The sequence below is a fragment of the Canis lupus genome, chromosome 18 (assembly GCF_011100685.1).
Source record: "Canis lupus familiaris isolate Mischka breed German Shepherd chromosome 18, alternate assembly UU_Cfam_GSD_1.0, whole genome shotgun sequence".
NCBI lineage: Eukaryota > Metazoa > Chordata > Mammalia > Carnivora > Canidae > Canis > Canis lupus.
This window is the reverse complement of record NC_049239.1, coordinates 24,675,490-24,697,729: the sequence shown is the minus strand read 5'-3', so window position 1 is coordinate 24,697,729 and position 22,240 is coordinate 24,675,490. Positions and strand designations below refer to the sequence as shown.

Genomic DNA, 22,240 nt, shown 5'->3' with positions numbered 1-22,240 from the left:
TCTTGTTCACAAAGTGGTAAAACTGGAATTCATACCTAAGCTTACCTGACTACAAATTTCAAATTCTTCACCTTTCATGGCTTCTTTCTACATACAGGGGTTTTCCATAACATTCTCAAGGGAGGTTAAAGAAAACTCAGATTCTGAAAACTCTTGAAAAAAAGATACACAGAAATACCAAGAATGTTTCTGACTCACTCAGTCATCCCTCTTATTTTTTTCCTTTTCTTTTTCTTTTGTTTTTAATTTTTTATATGAATCTTTGTAGCAGCTATGGGTCATTCTGATTTGGTCCAAAGTTCCCATAGGATGCTAGGACTCTTGAGGCTGCACAGATTTTTTGAGTCTTCATGATATCCACACAGGAATGATACACAGAGATTTGAGCTGCTTATTACCATATGTCAGAGAAGTGGGCTGATAAAGCGAAGAGGAGACTGACTGCTTCTTTCATGTCTTAAACAAACATATGCAGCTCTCCTACCTTCTGTGAGGCAACGTGCTAGGCTTTGGTGATAGAGTGGTGAATGTGATTGATGTCCTTGCCTTCATGTGGCTGAAAACAGTACAAGTGTCCCTAGATGGAAACTAGGCTTGTTCTGGAAAGTACAGATATGGATCTTGTGAGATGTACAGAATGGCTTAAATATTATTTGGAAAGGTCTTTAAATTGTGATTTTATTCTGCTGTAACAGTTCAGTGTTTTGACTAACCTGAAAAGTACAGCAGTTATAATTAAAGCTCTTAACAATATCCAAATAAGCTTTCAAAAGTAACTTTATATTGGCTTACTGTCAAAACTGTTTATAAATATTAATCGCACTTCTAAGACTTCCTCCATAGACTTTGTCTGCAAACGTATCTGGTAACTTCAAGTTAATTGTTCTCAAACAAAAATATTTCTTTTTTACTTTGCCTTTATTTTTATTTTCTAACAATTTCCATATCCTATAAAGCAATTCAATGTGTTCTTTTGGTTGGAGTTTCATTTTGGCAGTGCATATGGCCCAACAAATTGGAAGTTTAGAGAAAATAATGTATTTTTATTACTTTAATAGGGATTTTATCTGATTATGCATTGAAAAAATTTACATTGTGGAATGAAGGTTAGGAACATTTATGCCAAGTTACACAAACACATTTGCAAGCATGATAGGAGTGCATGGGAGTTTCCAGGCTTCCTTTTAAGTTTTATATTCATTAATATCTTTGGAAAAATACTTGCTATCACAGTCCATGCAAAAATGGAAGAGCTTTGTGCTAGCATTTTTTGAGAGCTAGCGAGGTGCCAGACAAGGTGCTAAGTGCTTTCCTTGCATTATCTCATTTTATTCTAGCAATAATTATATTTAATAAGAATTGAGATTCTGGCCATATAGATGAGGAAAATTGACTTAAAGAAATTAAGTGAATTCTCTTAGGGTGTAAAGCTGATAAATAGCAAAACAGGGATTTGCAACCTGAACCATCGCACAACCAAGACCTGATTTCTTAGTCTGTGTTACCTCTGGGAGACTCAAGAATTTTATAACAGTTGCTATAACATGTGGTAAAAATAAATGAGTTTAATTATTGAGGATTTTGAGTGATTACCTAAAGTGAATTCTGCATTTAAAAATCGAGAGTATAGTGCTAGTTTCATTTTTTTAGTGAAACTTCAGGGGTCATGTAGATAAAATGTTTTTTCTAGGTGAGAAATGTGTAAAAAATAAAAATGGGGAAAAGTCCATCTGTAGCTGTGTGATAAATGCAGGAATTCCTTGTTTATCCTAAATGAAACAGAAAGATTTGGGATGGCCATTTAAATCCAGTTCTTCAAATACACCAGAGGGTGTAAAGATGGAATTAAGCACAGCTCAGAAATGGATAAATGTTGTGTGTCAATTATATCTCAATAAAGAAGAAGAAGAAGAAGAAGAAGAAGAAGAAGAAGAAGAAGAAGAAGAAGAAGAAGAAGAAGAAAAGAAGTTGATAATGGTTAATAGGGAACTAGATAAGGATGGTAGTGAGGGTGGAAGGGGAAACTGGATAGTCAAATATTCAGAATAGTCTTTAAAAGAGCAATTATGTAATAATTAATTAATTAAAAAGGCAAAATATGCTTACATGAGAAAGACCAGAGAGTGTTTATAAATATGGGGCTGGCTGCCTGATAAAGAAATTTATCAGTCTCACTTTATAAGGAAGCACCCAGTTCATTCCTTTTTTTTTTTTTTTTTTAAGATTTATTATTTTAGAAGGGGCGAGGGGAGAGAGCACACTTTAGCGGGGGCGGGGGGAGGGGTGGGCAGAAAGAGGAGGGAAGTGAGTCCTCAAGCAGACTCCCCACTGAGTGTGGAACCTAAGGCAGGGCTTGATCCCAGACCCTGAGATCATGACCTGGGCCAAAATAAAGAGCCAGCTGTTTAACCAACAGAGCCACCCAGGCACCCGACACCCAGTCCATTCTTTACGTAGGCACACTGCTCACTACTGGGCACTTGCATGTTACTTTTCGAAAGCAAATGAGCCCAAGAACTATTCCCTTATATTTATTAAGATAATTCAGGTATGAGGGATTAATTTAGCTTTATTACCCATGGCCCTTTTAAAAGGTTCGCACTGTCCTTCCACATTGCATATCTAGTATATCTAACATTGTTTCCGAATCAGTTACTGAATCATACTTTAAAGGATATTATCTTCTGGGTGCAAGGGTAGCTCAGTGGGTTAAAGGGCTGACCCTTAGTTTCAGCTTAGGTCATGATCTTAGGGTCGTGAGATCAATTCCTGTGTCGGGCAAAAAGTACAATATCTTCATATGAAGGTATAAATACAGAAAGTTTAAAACCTGTATTAATTATAAAACAATATTTAATCACTTTACAGTAATGCTATTTGGTTTTACACAATACATTGTCATTTATTTGTATTTTTATTAATTTTTAATTAACATGAATTGAAATATGCACCTTGAGGACAGTAGAACTCATGTTATAAAAACATTGAATACTTGTGCAAATATATATGGAAACAGTTATTGAATATGCAAGAAATTTTTTAATATGTGCTTTTAATGTTCCATCTTAGAGCTAGCAGATATATTAAGCTGTTCTAGGAGGTGCAATAACTCTGAAGTTGTGGGACAGACAACATCAAATCCTTGGTATGCTATAAATAACAGCAATTTTGAAAACTATTATAAACAATACTTGGCATGTTTACAGATTTGGAATAATTTAAAATGTAAAGTAAGGGTTTTTTTTTTTCTTTTTAATTTACCTAAACCTAATCAAATATCAACATAACAACTCATTTTGCTCTGCTTTCAGCCAGGATTTATTGCTTCGCTATTTTCTGGGTTATTATAAACTAAAAATTATATTTTAACTCCTGTTACATATCACACAAAATTTTTCTATGTTATGGTATATAATCATAGGGTGTTAATAGAATCAACCATGTTTTGTAAGCTGATATGAATTTCAAAATTCACTTTATAATAAAGTAACAATTTTAATGTAAATAAGAAATACTTATAAAAACTGGTCTTGGATAAAATATAGCTACATTTAAATGTGGTTATTTATTGATACAGGAAAATTATTTAAGTTAACTATTTAAAATAATCCTATATATATGTCAAGGATGTCATAACTTACCAAATATATGAAGTATGTAAACTTCTTCAGTGGCATCATAGTAAATAAATTGTTTAAAGAATGTGAAAAACAAAGAACTAAATTCATGAAAGATCTTTATGACCATTTTAAAAATAAAAGCTAGTGGTTGGAATGGAAAATAGTACACCAAGTAAAATATAAATTTTTAAATTTAATTTAAAATTACTGTTTTATTGGATATTTATCTATTTTCCCTTTCTTGATAAATTGCATGGTTTAATTTAAATGAGTAGAACTGGAAGCACTAGAGATACAGTATCTTATCCCTCATAACAAGATTCAAACTATCACTGATAGCCTCCTCTTAAACCATTGAAATGGAGTTTATTTACTGGCATGTTCATTTGTCTCTTTTGATGATCTCTTTTAATTATTTTCTTCTTTTGTCTTCATATTCTTGGAGGTTATGTATTATTTTCCTAAGACATCTTTATTTTACAGATTTTTAAAACATAAATTTTTAAACATACACTCAGATCATTATTAAATGCTTTTAAAGCCATCATTTGTATTTGTACTTAAAAAGAATTTTAGTAGAGATGCCTGGGTGGCTCAGTGGTTGAGCATCTGCCTTTGGCTCAGGGTGTGATCCCGGAGTCCTGGGATCGAGTTCTGCATCAGGCTCCCTGCATGGAGCCTGCTTCTCCCTCTGCCTGTGTCTCTGCCTCTGTGTGTGTGTGTGTCTCTCATAAATAAATAAAATCTTAAAAAAAAGAATTTTAGTAGAAAAGACACATTGAATATAATGATTTTTAAAAGTCTAATACTCATTGATCACTTACACCTGTACTGGGCATTGTATAGTGCTTTCTTTACAGAATGAATGGTTTTTTAATCCTTACAACAAATGAGTTAAATACTCTTATTATTTACTATTTCAGATATAATAAGTGAGACACAATAAGGATAAGTAATTTTATTGATAAACAGGAGGCCTATGGCAGACCTGGGCTTTGTGCCTGAGTGCTTAATCACCTCTTTTCTATTTCTGATATGACCCTCAGGAGTTATAGTTGTAACTGGGACCATTTACATTTAGAAATGTAAATAAAAGAAATTTAACAATGCAACCATCTAAGTGTAGAAAAATGGAAATTATAATGTCAGTTTGTTTATAAAAGTTATAATTGTATTTCAAAAATTATTTTTAGAATTTTAATAGTAGAACTAAACCACAGGTGAGAATATTGACTAGGTCAGGGTTTGGGGAATTCTTGAATTCTGGTAGTAGCTGGTAAGGAATCTGTGACAAATTTTGCAGACTTCTATTATGGATAACCTTCCAGAGACCTAGCCGTTTTCTGGACTAGCCCTCCTACAATGAGCATACAAACTTCTTTCGCAATTGTCACTTAAGAGAGACACAATTAGAAATGCAAATAGTGAAAAAAATAACTCTTGTATAAACTTAGTTTCCAATGCTACTGAAGTAAAAAGATGAAAAGTACCTTTATTATCATCATATTCAAACAAGTTTAACAGGAAAGAAAATGGAAAATTTTAAGGTTAATCTGTGTTAGTTTTCCATTCAGAACTAAAAAACAGATAAATTGTGCCTAATATTCTTTCAATTTTCTATTCTATATTTTCTTACCCAGAAAAAAAAAAAAAAAAAAAGAAAAAAAATGCTTCTGCCCTCTCCTGTTCTGTTCTTGCATTTAATGTCCCACACTTAGGGTTACTATTATTACCCAGTAAATGCTACTTTTACTACTCTAGATTACATAGACTAGCCCCTGACCTGCACATCAGCAAGAGACGAAAAAAAGAGCTAAATTCATTAAAATTTAAAATCCAGTTTCTAGATCTCATGCCTTTCAAGTGTTCATGTGTGGCTCGTGGTGCCATATTGGACAAGATACAGAGCATTGCCTTCATTGAGAATGTTCTAATGGACATTGCTAAGTAAAGACTGGGGGCTTGCCAACAGTCACAGCTCCTAGGCTGAGAGCCCTTCTCCATCTCCAGACACCTTCCCTAGACAATGTGGACCCCAGGATAGGCTCTCTTCCCTGCCCTGCCATCCACCTTGCAAATTCCTAGAGGAGCTTTGTGTGTGGTAACTTGACCTGTATCTGATCCTGCCTGAGGATCAGATCAGGAGCCACTGACGTACTGTCTTTTTGCCTCAGTTTCCTCATCTATCAAGCTCAAAACAGTTGAGTAAAAATAAAAATACAGAGATTGGAACAATTGCATATGAAGCATTTTAAACCAAGATGAAACCCATTAACATATGTCATCATCACTAAAAATGTAAACAATAATCATTAAAAAACTACTGCTGCCAAAAGTGCTGGAAATGTTTTTATTTGTTGAAAGGCTGCCTTGTTGTTTGTGTAGTCTTCAGTTGTGTTGAATTCAATGTGCTAAAAATAAGTAAAACAACATTGATTACATTAAAATTATTTTATTTATTTTTTGTTCCAAGTTCTTATTTAAATTATAGTTAGTTAACATATAGTGTAATATTAGTTTCAGGGATAGAATTTAATGATTCATCACTTGTGTATAATATCCAATGTTCATCACCATAAGTACCTTCCTTAATACCCATCACCCATTTAGCCCAGTTAAGTCATGAAATTTCAAGTATCATGAAATTCAAATCTAATATGCAGACTGGGTTACTGAAGTCTGCATATGACACTAAGTTTCCTTTCACACACTGCCTATTTTTATTCCCGGGTAGTGTTGTTTATGAAGTGAATTACTTAAACTCTCCTCCCTATGCGGATGGAATGAATGCCTCATGGTGCTAGAAAAGTTTATTTCCCTAAGGTGTTTCATTAAATAGTGATTAAACAAGTAGTGCTAATGTGTTTAGTACATCGTTTTTCCTTGAAAAAAAAAAAAGACTATACAGGAATCATTTAACTTATTTTAAGTATTTTGATCTTAAAAGTACATGCATTACTGGAGAATTTATGTGACTATGAAATTCAAGGTCACGCTTTTCTTGCCATAAGCATTTTTTGCTTAAAAAGTTTGTCATTAAATATTGGAATTACTGGTAGATTTGATTGGATTTCTTGGTCTGTTCATTTAAAAATGTGAGGAGTTTTACAGAGCATCCTTATATTTATTCTATATTAAATGTGTTAAAACATGACTTAATTTATTTGTAAATATTTAGTTTCCAATAGTTACAACCTTAAGATTCTAAATTAACTATAGTGTGAATCCATGTTTTAATTTAGACTTACTGTAGGAAATTACTTAAATACTATTTGCTATACATAATGGTTTTGTATAAAGCTGATATAATTTTTATAGATTGGCAACTATAGCCTCTGTATCTTGTTTCTGAGGACATGATGAATTTCCTGCTTCACAGTCTTAGAAAGTATGCATTAAGTAATAAAAAACTCTATATTTCCTCCTTTTAACATAACTAATTATTTCAATAAATATATATATATTTTATAAATTTTTATTTATTTATGATAGTCACAGAGAGAGAGAGAGAGAGAGGCAGAGACACAGGCAGAGGGATAAGCAGGCTCCATGCACCGGGAGCCCGACGTGGGATTCGATCCCGGGTCTCCAGGATCGTGCCCTGGGCCAAAGGCAGGTGCCAAACTGCTGCGCCACCCAGGGATCCCTCAATAAATATTTTTAATTGGAAAATATAACACATATGACAATTGTAAAGATCAGGACCACCTTGCAGGTCAGGAAATAAAGAATTCTTAACTCCACACATTTGTCCATCATTCTTATGCTGATTCCATGCTCTTCTCTTTATGCATCTATGCATTGCTTCAACATAGGTATAAGCGCTGCTGAAGCAAACACCATGGTAATATTTTTTGATATAATAAAATACCTATGTTGCTTTGACAGAAAAGTTTCCAAATGCATGGTTATTTCTGTTGACACAGAGGCCACTGGGACACTACATTAGTTAGTATATAGAATATTTTATATATTTTATCATTAAAGAGCCAGTTTAAGACTTAAATCCACTTACTGCTCACATTAGCAAAAATATTAGATAAATATTATAAAGTCTGGGAAAGTATTGGACATACAGCTCAATGTCTACATTAATAACTAGATGTGTATTTCAGGAAAGGAAGTTAACATTTTTGGATCTTTACCAAAATTTCTCTCAGTTTTGATAATAATGACATTCCTTAAAGATAAAAGCAATAAAATAAACTTGAAGATCCTCTCAATAATAAACACACGGCTAATTCTTATTTTATTATTTCAAAAGAATACAATTGTTTTGCCATCTTAATTGCATTAATTCCTACTCTGCTTTATTTAACATTCTATTTTAAGAAAGAGAAAGAGAAAGAAAGAAAGAAAGAAAGAAAAAAAGAAAGAAAGAAAGAAAGAAAGAAAGAAAGAAAGAAAGAAAGAAAGGAAAAGAAAGAGAGAGAGAGAGAAAGAAGGAAAGGAAAGAAAGAAAACAAGAAAAAGAAGAAAGGAAGAATGAAGGAAGGCAGGAAAAGAAAGAAGACAAGAAACGAAAGAAAAAACTCCAGAACAGAAAGAAATAAAAAAGAAAGAAAGAAAGAAAGAAAGAAAGAAAAAAAGAAAAGAAGAAGGAAAGAAAGACGAATGATAACAACTTTTGATGCCTGGGTGGTTCAGATGGTAAAGCATCTGCCTTTGGCTCAAGTCATGATCCCAGAGTCCTGGAATCAAGCCCCGCATGGGGCTCCTTGCTCATCAGGGAGTCTGCTTCTCCCTCTACCCCTCCCCCCTGCTCGTGTGCTCTCTTTCTCTCTTTCTCTCTCATTCTCAAATAAATAAATAAAATCTTTTAAAAAATGTAAAAAATAATTTTAAAAAACTCTTTTTTTGAGCTGTGAGAGTCAAATATCAGAATATTTGAGGTGGAGATTGTTAAATTTAAAAAATCAGTTAAAATAATTATACATTTATGCTTTGAAAATAAAAGGCAGACATTGAAATTTGCAAAGTATTCTATAATTTCTATAAATATTTCTGTAGAATATCTATAAATATTCTGTAATCCTCAAAATGCATATCAGAATTCCAAAAGGTGAGAAATAAAATGACCTTGATCATGAGAGGGTGCACTGATTAAAACACTGTGGAGTATGAGAATTTGAAAAGCAAAATCTTAAATCTTTGAATTGTGGATTAATAAATTTAAGGAGAGATCAACTAAGGTTATGCTGCTGGTGTTTTTTCTGATCCTACAAGATAATAACTGTGTTTCTTTAAGTAGCAAAATGATATGAAATTTAGGATAAGGAAGATGGTAAAGTCACTTATAGCAGTATTTTATTATTTTTTGGTAAATGTGTTAATTATTTGAGTGATTTGGACCTTGGAGACACTTGATGTCTTTAGGACCTCTTTACAAGCATTGTGTTATTGTTACTGTTATTTTCGGGAAAAAGTACAACCCAGGATAGTAATTCTAACAGTTTACACTTGTATGTTCTGAAATCTATTTTCTACTGAACTGGATTCATTTGGACTGAGATCCTAAATAATTTGATCTGGCCATAAGTACAAGGCTATAAGACACAATAACCCAAGTAACATGTAACAATGGTGCTTTTGTTGAGCTGGTACTTATAGGATATACTATCAGTGTATTTTAGAAATGTAGACATTGTGGTTAAACCGCTGCAAAATAAAAATGTAACTGCTGTAATGTACCTCTACTTACGAAGAGTTCAGCTCAACTTTACAGCCAATTACTGATGATGTTTAGTTTGGCATATAGTGAAATATCACATAAGGATGTTAGGAAGTAAATTAACGTTTAATTAAATGTTAAGTCTGTTCTTCATGGGCTCTGAAAAATCAGATAGTCTCTCAGACTCCATGGGAATATATTAATTGTTGAGGAATTCATGACGTCTGAAACATTAAAGTCCATTAATGGACAGTTAAAAGTTTTCAATGAAAACTTCCTGCTGCATAAATTCTACTCACTGATGATTGCGCTGTACACTTGAGCAGTGACTGCACACTCCTGACTGTGCTAAAGTAGCAGGGTATTAGATATATTAGAAAATATACAAAGAAAATTTTAGAAAGAATTAGATAAAATACATGTATATAAAAGTTTTAGCACTCCAAGCTCCAAGCACTCCAATGTATGGATTTCACACATACCACTTGTGTTCTACTTTGTTATCACTGTACTTGATCCATGGAATATGACAGCCCTCTGCAAACAAAAAGCTCTGTGTTTGCCTGTATGGTCTCCTTGACGCTCAAGTTTCTTCTATAATTTCTGTTTGGTATCTTGTCCATATCCTTACCATGAAGTCAAGGATTATTTTCCTCAAAACACACACACACACACCTGAGAAAAAATCCTAAATCTAAATGTCCAAGGTTTTTTATATGTCAAGACCTGGACCTTTTAATTCTTGTCCTATGCGTAGAATATATTTTTTCCACCATAATTATACCTTATCTTAATGACTTTTGAATAGATGAATATAAAGAAATAAGGCAAATCAGTGAAGTTAACATATAAAATTTTATATCCCTTGCTCCTCAAATAATATTTTTGATGAGTTACTGTCCATCCAATAAGTTTTGGTCTCTTTGTATTCCTTTGGGAAGTGGCGCAAGGCCTTCTTGAATGTTAGATTATGCATTTGGATCTCTGATTTAGTGGAACAGTGTGTAAAAATCTCTCATAATCAGAACACTCTCTATTGGCTCCACATCTGAAGATCCCCAAGAGTGCTGTTTGTTCCAGTGAACATCTGGAATAGATTACATTCAGTTAATTGGCTCCAGGTCGAGCTTGTTACAGACAGTAGCACGCAGTATAACCTATACAATTCACTAAATCCACCTACTTTAGGTTAAATCACACCTACTTCTCTCTGTAATTCCTCCCAGATGCAGGACACAACACACACGCACACACACATACACACACACATCCACATTTACTGAAAGGAAGATGGCCAAATATCAATAGATTAGTGGAGAGGTTGTTGGTTATACATTTAACCCATAAATTGCCTCAATTAAAAGATTAACTATTGAATTCAGAGGATTGTTGGGAAGAAAAACAATGAATCAGGAAAGCAGATTATAGAGAATGACTGTTTTATAGTAGAAAAATATTTAAAGTTAAAAAGAAAGTTCCAGCAGTTTCAGGATTTTTGTTTTATTTTGTCTCTCATCCTTAACATATGTAACAGCACTTGCATGCACTTATTGGAATGTCACATAGCAAGGAAAACAGCACTTTGATTTTTAACTTATTTAACAGTATTAATGAGTTGGGTTACAAGGAACAGTATGACTACTGTTCATTGAAAACCAAAACATCAATCTTCTTAACTTATAGTGTTGGAGGCACAGGGCATGTCTTAGCGATTAATGATCAGTTGGAGGAGTAGATATCTCAATATATAACCAAGGGCCATTAACCCCAACTGGTCATTAATTCCCAAGAGAGGTCCTGTACTGAGGTCATTATTGCTAATAAAATGCACACATGGAAAGTTCCCTCTCTTTTGCCTGTGTACCTAAACATACATTCAAATTACATGGATTGTTGCATGTCATGAAGAAAAAGGTAGGATTTCATGGGCCCAGAAGCTCAAAAAAACTAAGCCTAATGAGAAGTTTAATACCCTTAAACTCCATATTCAATTTGCCTTTCATTTTGCAGGGGAGGGGGAGTGAGAGGAAGGTAGGTGGAGGAATACTTGTCTGTAGGGGAAGGCTACGATCTATAATCAGATACCTACATGCTGCCAACGTGTAGATCTAGGGGAAAATGAAAGAACAGGCCAATGGGGTTAGAGAGTCGCTCATGAATTTGGATGGAATCAGCACAAACGATCTAATATCAAAGGTGGTGTGAAGCAAGAGCCGGTCAAGTAATAATGTATTAGGTCCCAGAGCAGGCAGGAGGCACATTTAGCCGTTAGGTCAAGTTCATCTTTGGTGTCCTCTCTCCCGTCTCTGGATTATGCTACCGTATCCCTCCCTTCTCCTCATAGCAATCTAAGCAAGTTCTGGCTTTTCAAGAACCCTTAATGAGTTTTCACTGTCTTCCGAAACTCTCTTTTTGCTTTCCATTCTCCTCTCATTGTCCTCCATCAAAACTATCTTTGTCTTGCTTAGATTTATATGACACTTCTTTGAGCTATCTTCCATAACATCCCATAAATATCTTGATTTTATAAATAATGTAATGTGCTTTAATTATTGTATATAATTAATCACTTCTTTCAGAAAAGAGTCTTACCTTTTTCCTCATCTTAATAAATGGTTGAGGACTAGCTCTGATTTAATGATTGTTATATATATATTCTTATACATATGTTCTTATTTGTATAAAAGTAGTAAGTTTTTCAGGAGCACCTATAAGTCAAAGATTATATCTATTTTTTTTTACTGGTATAAGTGACAAATTGAGAGGTTGCAAGATTCATTTCTTAAGAGATTAACTTAAAGTTCATGTAATTTAAAACTAATCCTGGTAAATTTTTCTGTGGACCAGCTACAGTGATGGGTGGCAGTAACAAACATTTTGTCCTACTAGCTGTAAAATAATACAGTTATTTATTTTTTTAAGAATTTGTTTTTTTAAAAGATTTATTTATTTATTCATGAGAGACACAAAGAGAGTGAAGCAGAGGCACAGAGGCACAGGCAGAGGGAGAAGCGGCCTCCATGCAGGGACCCCGATGTGGGACTCGATCCCAAGACCCTGAGCTGAAGGCAGACACTCAACTGCTAAGTCACCTCGGCATCCCAGGAATTTATTTTTTAAATATTATTTAAAGAAGGACTTTATTAGTGTTTTATTTTATGTATTAAAGAAATTTTAAAAACTAAAATTTTCATAAAGTGCTACTGATCTTTTTGGTCAGAATGACATTCCTGTTTTCTTTCAAATTATATCTAATAATACCTCTCAAGGAATGTCAGGTAGGTGTGAATAAAATAGGTAATATGTGACATATTTATTACAATACGCTTTTTTTTAAAGATTTATTTATTTATTTGAGAGAGAGAGTGCGCGTGCATGAGTCGGGGAAGGGGCAGAGGGAGAAGAGAGTCTCCAAGCAGACTCCCCTCTGAGTGTGGAGCCCAACGTGGGCCTCAATCCCAGGACCCAGAGATCATGACCTGAGCCAAAATCAAGAGTCAGACACCTGACCGAGTGAGCCACCCAGGTGCTACACTTAAATGAGTATCTAAATTACTTTGATTATTCACATACGCAGTAATTTTCTCAATCAGAGATTTAAATATGCACAGATCACACACAAGACAGAAGACTTAGGTAATTACAGTAAATTGTAATATAAAAATGTATTTTAAAATATATAAATATATATAAATAGAATTTATGAAGCGTTCGTATTCAACATTTCATGAAGAAACAACATAAATTTTGTAGTCGGTCCTTAAAATGTTTGTCATATATAACCATAAATCAATACATCCCTAAATTTTATATTATTTCACTTTCCCAGGTGGATCTTAACTTCTGAGATTCAAGGTAACTAGATCCTTGATGTGCAAAGGCACTTACTAAAGAGTTGATCTTTCATAAGACAGTTCACTCATATTAGAACTTATCTTAAAACTAAGCCATATAAATGTAGAATATTTTGATATTAAGTAATTGGAAAATTTATTAAAGTATAAGACTTTTTTATTATGGCTACAGCTATTACCAAGGAACTACAGAAATTATTGGGACAGAAGTTAAAGCAGGTACTACATCTGGAGTCTTTCCTGGATGTAAGCATAGTAAAATCCTATCTGTAACTTTGTGCAGAAAGAAAAGAAGTTGAAGACAGTAAGAGTTGAAGATCATATGATTTTACCATATTGAAAAGCACCCAAAGACTTAGTTTAAGAAGCCAGCTATAGCTAAAGTCCTGACCACATGTTTTTACCCACTTATCTGCCATATGACCTTGGGAGAACCACTTAAGCTCATTTGTGAAGTGTGGTAAATAATTACCCACCCTTTATGCCTTGCTGGTAGTAGCATTATTAAAAGATTACTGAGACATATTAAAATTTTAAGTTTTTTTTGAAAAATAATTGATTCCAATTGTGTAGTGCCAAACTGGAAGTGGTTAGCAGTCCTGCGCCTTCAGGAGCCCGGGGAAAGACTTGTGTGAAGAAAGTGCTGAAGCAAAGAAGGAACTGGTTGTAGCCTAAGGCCTCATCAGTTGTTTGCGATTGGTTATCCCTAATATTTTTGTTTTGTGACTTTGAGGCATTTATACACCTAGATTTCCATTTGCTTAAGCTGGCCACCACTTCATCAGAGCCACCTGAGTCTAAAGGTCTCCTTGTTTAAGTTAATTTAACAGCACTGAGTCCTTTCATTTATGGAAAGTACTTCAAAACAAAAAGCGCTTTAAAACATTGAATATAAATATTTGATGACTCTTATTTATAATAATTATTATCAAGCTTGTTTGAACTATGTGTTCAATTTATTCCATGTCTTAAGAAGGACAATTGGGGCACCTAGTTGACTCCAGGTCCTGAGACTGAGCCCTGTGTTGGGCTCCCCGCTTCAGCAGGGAGCCTGCTTGTCCCTCTGCCCTCCCCTGCTCTTGATCTCTTACCCTCTTAAATAAATAAATAAATAAATAAATAAATAAATAAATAAATAAATAAATAAATAAAATCTTAAACAAAAAAAGATAACCAAGAGCTTATTTATGGCAACCTGGTTCATAACAACTTCCTCTCTTTTATAAACCCTTTTATATTATGGTTTTTCTATTCAGTACTGCCCTGTGTGGACTAGTATATAGGGTACAGGTAAGATTGTATTATCCCAGGCCTAAAACTTGTAGTGGTGGCCCAGACCTAATCATTCCTATTTTTTCCAATTTTAATTAGACCTTTTTTTTAATTTTTATTTTTTAAAGATTTTATTTATTTATTTATTTGAGAGAAAGTGTGCACATGCAATGCACATGAGCATGAGCAAGAGGGGAGAAGGGGGAGGGGAAAGCCAGTGGAAGAGGGAGAAGCAGACTCCTCACTGAGGACTCCGCTGGGATCATTGCCTGAGCCAAAGGAAGACGCTTAACCACCTGAGCCCCCCAGGCACCCTTAAGTGGACTTTTAAAACACCCTTATATCAGAAACAAGAGATGAACTCCCTGAAAATAATAGCTTTTATCTGTTTTTGTTTGGGGATGATATGAGGAAGGAATGGCTTCTACTAGTATTTTTTTAAAAGGATTTTATTTATTCATGAGAGGCAGGACACAGGCAGAGGGAGAAGCAGGCTCCCTGCAGGGAGCCCAATGTGGGACTCGATCCCAGGACCCCGGGGTCATGACCTGAGTCTAAGGCAGCTGCTCAACCGCTGAGCCACCCAGGCGTCCTGTTCTACTAGTATTCTTGCCTGAGTACTCTCAAGTCAGAAAGAGTTGGTTCCTTCTGCATTTGTGTGAAAACAAACTTTAATAGAGGAAGAAATGCTAATTATCATAAAGAATTGAAATTCATTATGTCTTCATCTCTGCCATCTCTGCATCTGAGTAAAGGCAGACCTGAATTTTGTTATTCAATTCTGATTTCTTTCCCTTGTAACAGTTTGCATGATCAAAACAAGAGGGAAGGAGCAATTACTTTTTAAAATCTACATACATTCAGAAAATTATAATGTAGTAAGTCTAGGAAAATCTAAAAACTGCTATATTAATAGCTATTTTCTTATTTTTTAGATTAAACTAACACTGTTTGAAAGAAGACATTGTTTTCAACATGAGTGCTAATAAAAATGAGAGACCGAAGTCCAGAAGCCACAATTTTCACCTTTTTCATGCCTTGATGATGCTAAGCATGACCATGCTGTTTCTTCCAGTCATTGGAACTTCTAAGCAAAATATTCCACGACTCAAGCTGACTTACAAAGGTAAGTGTGTAAATGTTTTCCAGATTGTCTTTTTGATTACTGTATTTCTTTTATTTAGAAAGGCATACTGACTTCAGTGACATGTTTATGGTATTGGCATCAGTTAATAAAAATATTATTATAGTACACAAAGCCCAATTATTTCTTATTTTTGTGAGGAGAATGGTGCCAGAGGTGTTCATGCACACTTTTCAGCTTATTATTTACAACTATCAACTACTGGTTAACATAATTAGGAGATTTTGGTCTGTAGGTTATAATCAGTTTTATACTAAAACAAGTCAAATCCCTAAAAATGGAAAAACATTAATTTCACATGGCTCATACTAATTAGTTTATCCCTCGTTAGAGGTACTTTATTTTTAAACACAGCAAGATATCTTAAAAAAAAGATAAACCACTGAGATAACCTTTAAGATCTCAAACATATATATTTATATTTTAGAAAGGCCATGTGAAAAGCTAGAAATATAGAAATAAAAACTAAGAAATGACATCTGCTAATTGTTTTAAATGTTTAAATTAACATAAAAGCAAGGTTTATATGAGTTATATTTAGTCATGTATATGTTTATGTCATGTATATTTAGTTTGTTTATGTTTGTGTAGATAGATACACAGATACTTGCACAGAGAGAGAGAGAGCGTGTGCTAAGTTTTATGCTTAAAGATTTATTTCTTTTCTTTTCTTGGCCTCTTTAATACTTCAAGTAATGAGAGGAATGTAGGAGACTTATACTCCTTTATTCTGAACTTGGGAGGAAAAAATTATGCCTGCAGTTTTAATATCCTCTGATCTTTAAGACAACTTATTTTCTGAACTCAAATGAAATATCAAAAATAAAACCTAACTTGACATAGAGTGGAGGTGGAAGTGGATTTAGCATTGTACTCATTACACATTTCATATGTTGGCATTTGTTTGGAATTTATATCTCATGAATTAAAGAGTTAGGGAAACATATTATTTTTGAGTTCTTATATTTTTCTAGGATTTTTTAAGCAGGTTTAAAAAACCCCAGAATATTGCCTCTGTGTTTGAGGGGAGGATTAACTGGAAAGAGATACGAAGAAAAACCTTCTGGAATTATGGAAGAGTTCTCTATCCTAATAAGAGATGTGATGACCCAAGTATATGAATTTTTCACGACCCATCATATGCACAAATCAGATTTGTTCATTTGCCTGTATTTAAAATTCACCTTAAGGAAAGGAACAGAAAACAAATATTAAACTCCAAACAAGAGAGAGAGAGAGAGAGAGAGAAAGAGAGAAAGTTTGAAAATAAAGAAGTTGAAGGGAAAAAAAAGGAAACATTATCTGGTTCCTATGATACAGTAAATAACACTAGAACATTGCATTGATATGTGTGAACAATGCAAAATAAATCAGACTTGCAAAGAAACTTTAATAGTTGACAGTTACTGATGATTCATTATGAGCAAGACATTAAGGACTGTGTGTTGTCATGCCATCCTCACCACCACCTGGATGGTGGGGATTATTATCATCCTCTTCCTATGTGTGAGGATGCTGAGGTACCAGGAAACTGAGAAATTTGCCAAGGTCTCAGCTTGGGTCATGCCTCGTGTCCGGAGTCAGTTTCATGCAGCATGGAGCCAGGGCCCTGATCCTGCTTCATAAGGTCCTGGTCATTAGCAGTTTGTCACTGAGACACTTACCAACCAGAGTGAATGTTAACATTTACAGAAGCACCATGCTCGTATTTGGCTGACTATATGATTTTTAGTTGTCAAAATTAACAGAGTTAAGAGTTGAAGAATTCTGCATGTTCTATTTAAGATCTCTGGGTGACCAAAAGAGACCTATAGCCTTGTGAGATGTTGTGTCTTTTGATAAATGTATGGATACAAATAGATTGTCATAGTGATCATTTGACTTCATAATCACAATTTCATACAAGTGATTGTAAAATATTAACTCAAATGTGGTAAACTGATCATTTGAAAATAACAAATCAATCTGGACAAATAGAAAAACATTATTAATTAATTCCACCTAGCTACTACTAATTATTTTATCTAGTTAGAGGGTTTTTTGTTTTTCAGGGTTTTTTTTTTTTTTTTTTTTTTTTTGTATGAATGTTTTTGAACTTGGAATCAACCCTGTGAGTTCAAAATCTTGTTTTATTTATTTCTATATAGCCTGTCACTCTCTCAACACCTAGTGCTTATATAAAAGAAGAACTGGTCTAAGTGTTGGATTAAAGACAATAAGAACTACTCTTTTGATGGTTCTTATATTAAGTATACTTTCCAAGTATCGTATTTTTCACATTTTTATCTACATTTAGGTAATTTACATGTCAAAGTCTGGTAAGCAGTAGCAGAGATTGAATGCAGGATAGGAATTACAGAAATCTCCCAAATTACCCTCAAAAAATACACACACACACACACACACACACACACACACACACACACACCTATTAGGTCCCCATAGCTACTATTAGCCATTCATGTCCAGATTGTATGCTAACATTACAGTAGTCATCTTCCCAGGAGAAGTAGTCATAACCCTTATAGAACATTCCTTCTTTCACTTCAAAGAATATGGCATCTTCTCTTCGGAAATCATCAGTTCAACACTATAAAGTCTACATTTCTCATCCACTTCCAAACATGGGAAGTTTCCCTGAACACCTTTTCTATACCATATCTGAAAGTTTTGGAAGAAAATAGTTCAAACCCTAATATTTTTAAGTGGGCTATTCCAGAATAAATAGTTATGACATAAAAATTCCTGCTAATTTGGGGTTATGGTAACAAAAACTGCCTCTATACCACATTCCTACTTCTGAGATAATGATCATAACTCTCCCTTGGCATTGTCTTTCTCTTCTGATTCTGACTAATGAATTGAGATCATCTAGTACCACCCATTGCTTAGACAGCTTTGGGAGGGTCAAAAAGTTTGAGCTGTGGGCATTAAAACATTGCCAGAATGTAAGGTTAGAAAAATCAGCTAAAGTGAAAAATTAATTTTATTTTCAAAAATAATTTTTATAGTCACCGACTTAGCATTATTTTCTTTGCTTTCCATGGTTCATACTTCCTTCGATGCTGACCAGAGATGCAGCCAGTATCAGTAGAGTTAGCTACTTTGAACAGCTGCAAGATTATTTTGAAGGATTTCTTAAAGGCCTAGAGAAAATATAATAATAACCATTTTATCCAAAGAATGCTGTTTGATAAAGACTTAGCTTTGAACTTCTGAATCCACAGGAGCTTGTTTAGTTCTATTGTTTTGTAAAGAGATTTCCCTTCAGTTGCATATTTTGAATTCTTGCACATGTATGCATACTAAATGTTTCTTGACTAACAAATAAAGAACTTCAGGGATCAAGATGTTCTGTAATTCTGGATTTCATGTTATAAGGTTATTACATATATTTTACCCTACAAGGTGGGCTTCTCACAGTGATGTGTACAGGTTATACTGCAGATGTAGTAAAATAACTTTTGAGAGATGACCTCCTTTAAGTCCCCAATAGTGTAAACATTCTCTATTTCACAATCATCATGAGGGAATTCATATGCGTTAAGGTTATTTATATCCAAGAATCACTAGTATCTGCAAAGTTATTTGTTTGGAAAACCAGAAAATGATGTAGGTAAGATAGATATAGAGGAAATGGACAAAAACTTTGGAACAGGAAAAGAAAAATGAAAGTTAGCTAATAAAGTCTCATTTCTTACGATAGATTGTAGGGCTTTTCTCATACTTTTTTTTTTTTTTTTTTTTTTTGCATAGTCTCTTTGGCATTTCTTTTTCCTTTCCTAATTTTAGATTTTAGTACTAACATGTGAATGACTATATATATATAGTAATATGTGTATGTATATGTATGTGTATGTGTATTACGCCTATGTATATGTATGATACATGTATATGCATATAGCTCATACATATAGTCTCTTTTTTACTGCATCCTTTTGAACCCAGCATAACGAGAATTCAGCAATCATTCCATTTGAATACTTTCCCCCTAAAACTCTTGCTGTCTCAAAGAATCATAGTAAACACACAAAACACCAGCTAGCCAACACTGAAGTCCCACATGTTAGAGATGAGGAAGGAAACTAACCCACTTAATAGTTAGCATGTATTCACCCATTCTACAAATATGTGTGGAGCAACCACTATGTTCATTGGGTCAGAGAAAGGTCTGTTCCCTTTGAATTTCTTTTCCAGATAAGAAGACAAAGAACAGGTAAACAAATAAATGAATATTATCTCAAATAGTGGGAAGTGCTATGATAAATATAAAACAATGAAAAAAAACAGAGGATCATAGGAGAAGAGAGGAAAAAATAAAACAAGATGAGATCAGAGAGGGAGACAAACCCTAAGAGACTCCTTTTTTTTTTTTTCTTAAGATTTTATTTATTTATTCATGAGAGACACAGAGAGAGAGAGAGAGACAGAGGGAGAGAGAGAGAGAGGCAGAGACACAGGCAGAGGGAGAAGCAGGCTCCATGCAGGGAGCCCGACGTGGGACTCGATCCCAAGTCCCCAGGATCAGGCCCTGGGCCAAAGGCGGCGCTAAACGGCTGATCCACCGGGGCTGCCCCCAAGAGACTCTTAATCATAGGAAACAAACTGAGGGTCACTGGAGGGGAGAGGATGGGAAGATGGGGAGATGGGGTAACTGGGTGATGGATATTCAGGAGGGTATAATATAATGAGCATGGGTATTGTAGAAGAGTGACGAATCAGTGAACTCTACCTCTGAAACTAATAATACATTGTATGTTAATTAATTGAATTTAAACAAAAAAATTTTTTAAAGAATATAAAACAGGAGAATAACAGGCTCCAATGACCCTACTTGGACTCTATTGTATCTGTTTTAGGATACCCTGAAAACCACTGGTTTTGTACCTGTGTTTTAGGAAAATCTGAGACTCAGAGCCTGAAGGCCTTGTCCCCAAACAAGCAGCTTATATTAAGTGTCAGAATGGAGTTGTGTGTTTTTATTCCAAGGCCCATGCTTTTGCCACCTGGTGTCCTTGAGGGAAACATTACATATCCAGGAATGCAGATATCAAGATACAGAAAATATATATAAGGTTTCACCATTACTTTTTTGGCAATGTGTTCTTCTCAATAACTATCAAAGAACTACTTTTTGATTCTCCAAAACTTGTATGTATTTTCATACACAAGAAAAATTTGAAATCACCTTTACAATTTTTTCTTCTATTGTATAATTAAAACAATGCATTTGATAGAATGGTTCTTTGTTTTGTTGAAATCTTCTGAGAAATGAGTGGACTAATCTGTGTATTTTTCTTTATAAGTTGCTTTATTTAATTGTGAAATGCAGCATGTGTCTCAAGAAGAGATTGATGCTTATTTGACTCATGTGATTTGTTTGATTTGACTAGTCTAACATTAGTTCTATGATCTTGATTCAGTATGATCTAACAGTGAAGAAAGCCAAACTGCTTAGGTCTTCTTTTTTTTTTAAGATTTTAATTATTTATTCATGAGAGACACAGAGAGAGATAGAGAGAGAGGCAGAGACACAGGCAGAGGGAGAGGCAGGCTCCCTGCAGGGAGCCCGACGTGGGACTGGATCCCGATCCCAGGTCCCCAGGATCATGCCCTGGGCTGAAGGCGATGCTAAACCGCTGAGCTACCCAGGGATCCCCTAAACTGCTTAGGTCTTAACGGTTCCTACTAGTTGTAAGATATTTGGATATTTATTTTCTCTGCTGCCGTTTTCTTATTCATAACACAGTAAATGTAACAATAAATATAAATTAATTTAGTTTTAATTTATTAATCTACCGATTTATTTAATGTATTTCCAGTCAGGATGTTAAGCACCTCAGTGTCTGGCATAGGAAGCATTTAATAAATGCCATCAATTATTATTTTTTGTGAAATGTTGTTATCTTGCTCCGTGTGAATGGCTGCAGTCCAAAGGTTTCCCTTTGGAAACAACTTTGAAAATTATTTTGTAGCTCCCTCTTGTTTACAGCACATATCAAAATTGCTTCCAGCTACTCCCAAAGCATTTTCTACCAAAGTTAGTTTCCTTCGGTTAAGAACCACCCACAGATTGTGAATTTATTAAGGGTACTTTCCAGTGTTTTTACTGTTGTGGTCTTCTAGTGGTTAATAAGCCCTTACAGTGAAAAAAGAACATTGTTGGCCTTGATAAGAGTGGTGTCTTTGATTGGTAGGTAGCCCTCAGAGTGGGTTAAAATGAATCATAAAATCACTCAGGGGTTCAAACCACATGATGCAATCTAAAGTGGGCATTTTTATTGTGAAATTCATGGGAAAAGAAGCTGGCTTGCTCTGACTACCTCCCCCTAAAGTACTTAGTGAAGAAGCATTATCAACGTTATAGTAAGAATTCTTATGTAATATATGTATTTTTCTATAAAGCAAATCTTTGATGATTTAATTTTGGTTAATGTGCCATATTTGAATGGAGTCACTTGTTTTCCCAAATGTATTTTCTCTAAACTGAGGCTGTTCAGTTGGGCTCCTGTACTTTTAAGAGTTCAAGGATAATCTTATTAGTATGTGATGTTTAACTGTCAACAGTTAGTAACAATAGTTTCTGAGTGCCCACTATGTTTCTGGCCTTGTTCTGGTAACAAGGGGATATATCACCAGATAGAAGAGACAAAAATTCCTGTCATCATGTAGTTTGTAT

The 22,240-nt window shown here is 34.3% G+C and overlaps 1 protein-coding gene across 7 annotated transcripts in view; it reads left to right on the top strand.

Moving 5' to 3' along the window:
• SEMA3D (semaphorin 3D) overlaps window positions 1–22,240 on the top strand; it is a 216,972-nt gene that overhangs the window by 57,954 nt on the left and 136,778 nt on the right. For 6 of the 7 annotated variants that reach the window (XM_038562869.1, XM_038562870.1, XM_038562867.1 and 3 more), the window contains exon 2: window positions 15,353–15,543. In XM_038562869.1, coding sequence (XP_038418797.1) covers window positions 15,393–15,543 — 151 coding nt within the window. In that variant the 5' untranslated portion in view covers window positions 15,353–15,392. Of the gene's footprint in view, window positions 1–3,069; window positions 3,146–15,352; window positions 15,544–22,240 lie in introns of those variants that run through there. The other variant, XM_038562865.1, reaches the window with a different exon arrangement.